Source organism: Molothrus ater, chromosome 20 (genome assembly GCF_012460135.2).
Source record: "Molothrus ater isolate BHLD 08-10-18 breed brown headed cowbird chromosome 20, BPBGC_Mater_1.1, whole genome shotgun sequence".
Lineage (NCBI taxonomy): Eukaryota > Metazoa > Chordata > Aves > Passeriformes > Icteridae > Molothrus > Molothrus ater.
The window spans coordinates 287,159-296,833 of record NC_050497.2 but is presented as its reverse complement, the minus strand read 5'-3'; the positions used below and the strand labels follow the sequence as shown (position 1 = coordinate 296,833).

The 9,675-nt window shown below is 58.9% G+C and overlaps 1 protein-coding gene across 1 annotated transcript; it reads left to right on the top strand.

The window, feature by feature from the left end:
* The first annotated feature begins 3,208 nt into the window (after positions 1–3,208).
* On the top strand, positions 3,209–7,568 carry LOC118693457 (POU domain, class 5, transcription factor 3-like). The gene is made up of 5 exons (XM_036394060.1): positions 3,209–3,706; positions 5,250–5,361; positions 5,763–5,893; positions 6,403–6,567; positions 7,317–7,568. The coding sequence occupies exons 1-5, from the start codon at positions 3,209–3,211 to the stop codon at positions 7,566–7,568; spliced, it is 1,158 nt and encodes a 385-aa protein (XP_036249953.1).
* The last annotated feature ends 2,107 nt before the right edge of the window (positions 7,569–9,675 follow it).

Below are 9,675 nucleotides of genomic sequence, written 5' to 3'. Positions count from 1 at the left end.
CAGGACCAAGGGCCCCTGATGCAGACATCCAAGGCCTTCAGCCCCCACCTCACTTCCCACAGCTGTAACACAATAGGGTGAACTTACTGGTGTGTTCAGGCACTGTGATGGTGTGGGTGACACTCACATTATAGCCCAGGGCCTTCATAATAAGGGGACAGAACTGGACCAAAACACCCTCTGTGATTTTCCCCAGGGCTAGGTGGGAAGCACTGACTCCATACTGTCCTCCTAGGCCAGCTGCAGCCCAGCAAGCTGTGCTGACAGGGACCAGATCAGCGTTCCTCCAGGCATGGGGTTTCTGGAGATGAACCCCCTGTCCAGCCCTCCTTAGATGGTCCTGGAGTGGCCCCCCTCACCACAAGACCCTGGCCCACCACATGCAGGACTGCAGCCCCCCTTCGATGGGCACTCAGGGGTATCCAGCACAACCTCCCTAATGGCCCTTCCATCACGGGCTACAGAAAAGGGTGACCTGACCATGAATAAAACATCATACATGCTCATCCACTCTCTTAAAATCCCAAGCAGCTGGAGCCACACCAGCACACTCAGCAAAGGAAGGATGGGCAGATGTACATCTCAGCCTACTCCAGCCTGCTGCCATCTCAGCGAGCCAGTAAAGCAGATGCATTTCTTTCTGCTCTCATTTTCTTAGTGGGATCCCTGGCTGCCTTAGACAGAGCCAGGCCAAGCCTGGAACACTAGCAGGTTCCAGATATGGGCTAATGGAAGGATGCATCTATCAATCTCCTCTGGAGCAGGCAGAAGAGATGTGGTCACTGGTGCTCGAAGACTCTACACAATAACTTCACACAGCCCCCCCCCTCCAAATCACCCAAAATCATTGAAATGTATGGGGGGGACACACACACTGAGAAACCCCACTGACTCCTTCCACATCCCCCAGCTAAAACCATCACTGCCACAATGGGCCCCCGTGCCTACAAAGGGGCCGGTTCAAAGTCAACGTCTCCCTTCCCCTCCGTCTGTATATGAAAGGACAAGGAATGCGTTTGAGGGCCGGGGGGGGGGGGGGGTGTGGAGGGGGGGGGGGGAAGGGGGGGTGGGGATGGGGGGGAGGGGGGCCTGGGAGGCTTCCCGGGGGATGGAGAGAAAAAGTAGGTTGGCAGGAGGAGGGGTCAAGCCCGGGAACAATAAATCAAAGGGAAGGGGAGTTACTGCCTAGCCAAGGAGCTTCTGAAACCCTGGGCCGCAGCAGGAGCTCGGGAGGAGCAGGGCTGATGGCTGCCATCGGGGTCCCGCAGAGAGATTTCCTCTGCCCGCTGGCAGTGGGGCAGGCAGTAGCATAACAGGCAGTGGGCAGGTCTGCCCGCACAGCACTGGGTTCAGCCTCCTCTGCAGCACGGTAAAGTTAGTCCCTTGGCAGATTGAATCCAGCCCCTGCTGGGGAAGGTGCTTCACCATTCTGGGCATGGGACACCCGAGGTCCAGAAGCCACAGGGCTTACTCAGGGCTGCCCACGTCCGCACTAACAGGGTTTTGGATCCTCAGTTCATTTTCCTGGGGCTGCCCTCCCTCCTGGAGTAGTCTGGCACAGCCAGGATGGGCAGCCTGGTACATGTCCTGCCAGGCATCAGGAACAGACTTTAATTTCAGCTCATCTATCGGGCCATTTTTTTTCCTAAGAGGAATATCATCAGGAAGCTTAGTTGTACCACTTCCCCTGACATGCAGCAGTGCCATGTGCTGGGCCAGGGACTGCTGCTGGCATTGTGGATACCAGTCCCTAGATGCCAGTCCCTGGATGCCAGCTGTGGGTATAAGTCTTTGTCTGCCAGCCCTTGGGTGCCTGTCCTAGGGCATCGCTCCCCGGGTTCCAGCCGCCTCAGCAGCCAAAGCAACTGCTTCATAAACAGCATTAAGCACCTTCCCTGAGTTCCCCCGCCCACAGCCCCATTCCCATCCCGTCGCGGGGGAGGCTGCTCCAGCCTATCTCCTGGCCATATCTTCAGTGCGAGACGGCTGCAGCTCCCGGTAATCCGGGTTAATAAACAGGCAGCAGTGTCGGCAGCGGGATAACTCCCTGCCTTGCTCCGGCTGGGATCACGGGGTGCTGGCAGAAAAAGCACTCCTCGCGTTGCTCCAGCTGAAGTCAGGGGGTGCCCACCCATGCTCTTGGTACCCGCCAGTATGCAGGAAGTGGCATCGGGCAGTGCCAAGCAGAGGCTGATGCCATGGCAGTGTTAAGATGGGGAAGCTGAGCCAGGAGGGAAGGAAAGAGGAAATGACTGGAGCCGAGCCAGCCCTGGTGAAGGCCCATTGTGAAGGGCAGTGTGAAGGGAAAGTCTTTAAGACAGAAAATATGGAGCGTGCTTTAATGTGGAGCCAATGGACACAATAGTTGGGGCTGCAATTCCTTCCCCGGCAGCACACTTTGAGCTCTGAGGTCCCAGGGACAGACATGCTTCTGCAAGCCACAACCCTTCTCTGCAGAGTGAGAAAGAGGAGAGGAATGGTGAGACTGTAAGGGGCCTCGAGAGCCTCAGCTCTGTCCATGCTCCCCAAGAAGCTAAGGCTCAGTAAAGAAGACCAGGCATTAAGAGGAGCAAGAGGTGATGGTCAAGCCCTGGACCACCCCTGCTGCTGCACGATGACACTGGCATCTCGCGGCTTGTCCTCTGTACCGGGGACAAGTGGCTGCCAAAGCTGGATGGGCTGCCCTCACACAGCCCTGGCTCCAGTTCATGCCTCCAATATCTCCCCAAAGCCATCCAGTTTCTTGTCTAGACTCCGCAGCTCTGGGGGTTGCCAGGTGTGAAGACCCGTGGCTGCTGCTGTCCTAACACGGGCGCGGTGCCCTCCGAACAGCATGGGGCCGGAGAGGTTGCGGGGGACGTGGGTGTCCTCGAGTCCTCCGGGATTGGAGAGGGTTGTGAGGCCCCGCGGCAAGATCGGTGTCCTCCCCCTCCCAGTCTCATCGGGGCCGCCCCGTCCACCTCTCCGCCGGCGCTGGGTGCGGGCCGGCGCAGCCCCCTCCCATAGCACCTTCTCTCCGTGCCCCCCGCCCCCCTGGGGGATCAAGTTCACGCCCGACCCACCGATGCGGGGCCCAATGGGGCCGGGGCCCATCTCCATCCGACCAGGCCCGTCCCCTCCACTCTCAGAGGCCCCAGCGGCGCCCCAGGAGTGAGGCAGCGGCCGGCAGCCCCCGCATGGAGCCCTAGGGCAGCGGGCGGCGGGCAGCATGTTCAGCCCGGACGGGGGGCTGCCGGCCGCCCCCTTCGGCCTTCTGACCGATGCCGGACCTCCCTTCCCCCGCGGCAGCTTCGACGGAGCGCCCGCTCAGCCGCTCTTCTTCCCCTTCGCCGCCACCGCCGAGCCCGAGCCCGCCCGCGACCCGCCGCCGGCCCGCGCCTGGCTGCCCCCGCCCGTCCCCGCGCCGCCCGCCAAGGTGGAGGCGCGCCCGGGCCGGCCCTGCAGCCAGCCCGAGCCCGAGCCCCGCGCCGCCGCTTGCTGCGGCCCGGCCTGGCCCCCCCCGCCCTGGGCCGGCCCGGCGCCCTCCGGCCCCGCCGCCCTGCCCGGGCCGCCCTTCCCTGGCCCGGCTGCCCCTGCCTTCCCTGGCCCCCAGCTCTGCCCCTCCGCGCTGCAGCCGGGCTCCGGCGGCCCGTCGGGGCTGGGCAGCAGCGGCAGCTCCAGCGGCGCCGCCAGCGAGGGCGGACACTCCAGCGACAGCGGTGAGGAGGTGAGACCCGACGGGCCGGGGACGGGGCGGGTTGCCCTGCCCCGCTCCCGCCGTCTGCACACGGTGTGCCCCTGGGGCTTTCCTTCCCGTCTGGAGCCGCGGTTCACCGCCCCGTCGGCAGGAGCTGCCCGGCTGCTCTCGTGTACCGCCGAGACCTGCCGGTGCCACCTGTCGGGGCCCGCCGTCGGGAGCCCCCGGTAGAAGCCCTGACCCAGCGCTGGGGCTCGTCCCGCATGTGTCAGAGTCTCCGCAGGGGGAGAGCCTTGGGGAGGCTGCTTTGGGGTAAGATAGGGAGTTTTAGGAACTTGGGAGAGAAGCTTTCCGTACGCGATGCGGCGGGGTCGTCCCGGGTAGCGATGTAGAAGGTCGGCTCCGGCGTGATACTCGGGGCAGCGCAGCGAGGTCACCGAGGGCTCCTGGCCACCCCCCTCAGTCCCCTTCGGTCGTCTGCGTCCCCGGCCGCGGCTCCCGGAGCTCCACGGGCACTGAAGTTTGCTGGGGCAGAGACAGCCCGGAGATGAGGGCGGGAGGAAGACGGGGGCAGCAGGGCTGGTTCCCGGCACGACTAATTTTGTGGTTTGGGCTAGTTTTAATATTTAATATTTTTCAATGTTGACGTGTCACGATCCCGCCCCGGGGAGAGCAGCGGCGGCCGATGACGGGGACTGGCCCCTGACGGGGTTGGGGAGGATTCGCACTACCGCCAGCGGGTCGCAGCTGCGGGAGGTCCCACGCCACGATCGATACGTGTGTGTCCTCGGGCCGCAACCGGCCGCTCTGGATGGGAAGTGGTCATGAATGGCATTTTCTAGCTGCGGGACGGTGATTTGGGACGGCATCCCTCCTCCACGGGAGGGATGCTCTTGAGTTTACCGGTGCTGATTATACGCCAGAAACTACTAGCCGTGGCTCGGTGATAGGAAAAACTCCTGAAGAACCCGAAACCCCGCTGAAAACGTAAATTGGGTAAAAAGCTTCATAATGACCCCGTTGACGCTGTAGGCTGTTTGGCAGGAAGGTGGGAAGCGCCTGGGTAGCCTCTTGCCAGAACCAAAGAGCTGCCTGGTAGCAAAGAGGCGCTTAAATTTAACACGGCTCAGGGGCGCGTTTTGTCTCTCTCTTCACGGGAGTCTTTTCCCTGCTCCGTACGCAGGCGGGAGAGAGACTGGTGAGGGGCTGCCTCAGCCCGAGAGCCATGGGGAAGTAAATCGGACAAACCTGGGACTCGGCCAACGTGATCATTGGTGCTGCCTCTGGCCAGGTCAAGGAGGAGCGAGCCAGAGGAATAAAGGAACATTTCCAAGGCGGGTTGAGGCAGAGCAGGAGCTCTTGGTGTCCTTGTGCTACCCTTGTCCGCCGCCGCGCCAGATTGGGTGGAGCCGAGCAGTGTGCGTGGTCGGGATGGGTCCTGTGTGAGCTCGGTCGGTGTCAGTGCTCGAGGGCTCAGCCGAACCCTCTTCTGCCGCTGTCCTTCGGGAACCCAAACAGACCCCGGACCCTGGGCACGACTTGTCCCTTCTCAGTGTCTTTCTGCCCTTGCCAGGATGCGCCAACCTCAGGAGAGCTGGAGCAGTTCGCCAAGGACCTCAAGCACAAGCGCATCATGCTGGGCTTCACCCAGGCTGACGTGGGACTGGCACTGGGCACCCTCTACGGTGAGGGGTCGGGGGTGGCGGGGGGTGGAAAGGCCCTTGTGTTACCCCACAGCCAGTGGGAAGGGAGAGGCCCGCGAGGGATTTGAAATCACTTGGGATAATGATTTCTGCTCCTTAACGACCTGCAAAGGAGGCATCAATCTCCAGTCCTGGGCTGGGGCTCCCAGAGGGGTATCTCCAGATCTACGGTGAGAAGCTTCGAGCTCACAGGAACTGGTTTAAAATAGCTACAGTGGCTTATTGAGACGTATTTCAGGGCTTTAAATCCCTGTTGAAGGAACAGGGAGAATGCCGTTCCTGGTCTCCCAGGAACAGGGCAAGCTTGGGGGTGGTGATCCTGGGATGCTGCTGGCGAGGGAAGCTATGTGGTGTGTAATGCCCTGCCTGCCTTGGCCGTGCAGGGAAGATGTTCAGCCAGACAACCATCTGCCGCTTCGAAGCGCTCCAGCTCAGCTTCAAGAACATGTGCAAGCTAAAGCCGCTGCTGCAGCGCTGGCTCAATGAGGCGGAGAACACGGACAACATGCAAGAGGTGCAGGGCTGAGGGGGCTGGGAGCCGGGTACCTGCAAGCCCTGAGCCACAGATTCTCCTTCCTCTCCCACGTGCTTTCAGGGAGAACAGAGAGGAACAGAAAGCATCTTGTGGCACAGCACCATCTTGCTGCATGGCTTAAGTCTGGCTTGAGGGCAAACCACTGGGTATCACCTCCTGTCAGGCCTGGGGGGAGGAAGCCCAATCCCCCTGCAGACATGTTGTGGTTGTGACAGCTCCCATTTTGAGTAGCCAGGTCCTGCTGGAATCTCAGATAGACAGATTGTGCGGCTTGCGCTCCCTGGGGGGGATGCAGAAAGATATGTCCAGCCTCACTGCTGGCAGTGCTGGGACACTGGGAATGGCCCCAGTCACAGTGGAATGATGCTCAGTGGAGAGTCACAGGGACACAGTCTGTGCCCCAAGCTCTGCAGCCAGCTACATGTGTTCCAAGCCTGGTGGAGACTCTTCCACCTGGTAACTAAACATATTCCCTCTCTCATTCCCAGATGTGCAATGCAGAGCAAGTACTAGCCCAAGCCCGGAAGAGAAAACGCAGGACCAGCATCGAGACCAACGTGAAAGGGACGCTGGAGAGCTTCTTCCGCAAGTGTGTGAAGCCCAGTCCCCAGGAAATCTCTCAGATTGCTGAGGACCTCAACCTGGACAAAGATGTAGGTTGGGAGGGTGGGGAGGATGGATGCCCTAATGATGCCAGCTCCTGAGAGTTTGATACTTTAGCTCAGAGCAAAAATGAAATACACATGAAGAGATGTAAAAAAACTGCCCTTTAGCTGTGCCAGACAGTTAGGATATATATGGCTCATCAATATGAAAAAGAAAAATCCACTTGGTTCCACAGAAGACTTTGGTTCACAGATTTAACATTTAAAACTTCAGAGAGACAAAAATAGTTCCCAGACCCAACTACAGGCATCTGTGTTTGTGTGTATGTACATAAATATGTCAAAGTAATCGATAAAAGTAATCATTTGATACTAATTTATCTCCTAAGAAGTTGATTTTTGATCCCAAGAACCTACATGGATAGTTACAATGTTTTTCTTCTGAAATGGAAATGTACCAGAAGAGACAAACCACAACCCACTAACAATGCACAAGTTTGCACACTGGCTTCATCTGGCTATGCTACCAGCCTTTGGAGAGCAGCCTTTCTTTTGATTTGTTATCTTCTTTCCTATTTAACATTTGCCATTTTTGTCATCTCTCAACTCTGGAAGCAGTGGGAAAATGGTCATGGCTGAAGTTTGTTTCAGCTGAGCCTAGCTAGGAGTTGTGACAGGGAGGGGGCTACACTGGCAGGTTGGGGTGCTGTGGAGATGCCACCAGCAGAAGGGTCTCCTTGTCACCCACATGGTGTGCCTGGGTCAGCCCTTATCCTTCTCTGTCTCCCTTCCCACAGGTGGTCCGGGTCTGGTTCTGCAACCGGCGTCAAAAAGGCAAACGGCTGCTGCTGCCCTATGGCAACGAGGCAGAGGGGATGATGTATGACATGAACCAGCCCCTGGTGCCCTCCACTCTGCCCATCCCAGTGACGTCCCAGGGCTACAGCCTGGCACCCTCCCCTCCTGTCTACATGCCGACCTTCCACAAAGCTGAGATGTTCCCACAAGCGCTGCAGCCTGGGCTCTCCATGAGTAACAGTGGCCACTGAACCAGGGGCTGTGGGCTCACTGCAGGTGGGCTGGTGCTCTGAAGCAGCCCCCCTTGCCTTTGGCTCACACAGGCATAGCCCTGCTTCTGCTTGCTGGGCTGATGTGTGCGGCTTTTGGGGTACAAGGGGCTGAGAGCCTGACCCAGGGATGGTGCCTGCTCTCTGCAGATGCTCCCAGCCCTTCCCTGTTATATGAGCTTACTGGTCCCAGCAGCGTTGGCCCTCGCCCCGACTTCTCCTGGGGCCAGCTCCTCCTGCCCTACTGCACCCTCTGAAGCCACATGTGCCCAGTGCTCTTGAGCCCGTACCTGGCCCCAGCCCAGCCGCTCTCCTGCAAGACGCAGAAAAAAATATTTTTTAGATTTTGGGAAGGGTGGGGGGAGGTGGCGGTTTTATTATTTTTTAAAAGGTTTTTGGTTGTAGTTTTTAAAAAGCAAAAATTTTTGTAGTGATCTAGTTTCCCAGGTGTCTCCTTCCACCCTGTCATTTAGAGAAGGGCTGGGGTGCCATGCCCAGGGCCAATGGTTCTGGTGGCTCTGCCCACCCTCCTGGGCGGCCAGGATGAGCCAAGGGCTGGGGCAAGGGGAGAAGGGGAGCCCCCTACCACCCCTCACCCTGTGGCACAAGAGAGCTTCGCTGCTCTGTGGGGCAGCTGATAAAGCTTGTTTGGGATAGGGGGTCCTCCCCAGTGCTTTGTGCCCAGCATCACCCCCAGGCCCCCCCCCCCCCCCACTCTCCAGCCGCTGTCCCCCAGCCCAGCTGCCCAGAGATCACCTTTCCCTGGAGGGCCCAGCCCAGGGGGCCTACACCACCCTTTCCATGCTGCTAGCACCCCACGCCTTCCAGCCTGCTGTAGTTAATGATGATTTTTATATTTTTTGTTCTGAATCACATTCCCTCTGGCAGTGAAATAAACCTCAGAGCTCTTTGAGGCAAGAATGAGTTAAACATTTCCTAGCCTTCCTCGCATCCCTGCTCCTGCAGCCCAGCAGTTGAGGGTTGGCTGCATGCAGGGGCACAACAGGGCTGGAGCAAGGCACCCTAAGAAGGTGGACATGTCCCTATCATTGCCAGCAACATTCAGCTCTTGGCTGCCTGCAGCTTGGCCTTCCTCCATGACTGGTGGCAGCTTGGCCCTGGAGTGGTACCAACTTGTCCGGGCTGTTGCCCCTCAAAGCAGAGGGGGTCAAAAGTGAAGGGAGGGGGTCATCTTCCACTCAGTTCAAGCTACTGGTTTGCTGTAACTGCTTCTGGGAAGGTTGGAAGCAGTGTGAGCTTACTTATAGACTGCTCCAGCAGCTGTCAGGGACAGAGAAGGACTGTGGGTGCAATGTAGCAGGGTAGGAAGTGAAGAGGTCTGGAAAGCTGGGGCTGTCCTCATTGTAGTATGGTGCTGACAGGGGAGGGATGGATGTTCCCATATGTGAGGTCCAGCTGAGGCAGTCTCTGGTGGGGTGATAACAACCCAGCCATGCAGGTCCATTGGGCACTGGGAGCTGAACTGGTGAGAGCGGAGATGTCTGGGGCATGACCCTTCACTTTTTCCCACCACACTCTCTCTGTTGGCTTGCTCCCAGTCCATTCTCTCAAAGCCCCTTCCCCAACCAAACCTGTAGGGAAATTTGGAAAGCTCTGTTTTTTCAGCTTGATGGGTGATAGCTGGGGTTTTGCTCTCTAGGGCTACCTGGAATACGGGCAATGAAGGCAGCTGCTCACAGGGCACCTTGGGACCCTGCAAAGGGCTGGGCTGGGCTAGATTCCAGCCTTATGGGGCAGGGCCCCTCTGCATCCCTGCTTGCTCCCCAGAGCCTCCTAGTTGCCTGCCCACAGGGTAGGGGCACAGCCACGTGTGGCATCCATTGGAAACTGCCCCCTGTTGCTGCTGCCCAGTGCTGCCTGGCACTTTAGGGGTGCAGGAAGCTGGCAGGGTCAGGAGCAGAAATCTGAGACAGATGTAATCTCTCAAAGGTTTGCTTCTCTATCTGGTTTTCTGCATGCAGCCACACAAGAGCTGCAGCCCACCATGGGACCCCCACATCCTGCTACCCTGGCACCCCCTGCCCATGAGTACCCAGCATCTGTCTGTGGGCACTCGCAGCCCCTCCCG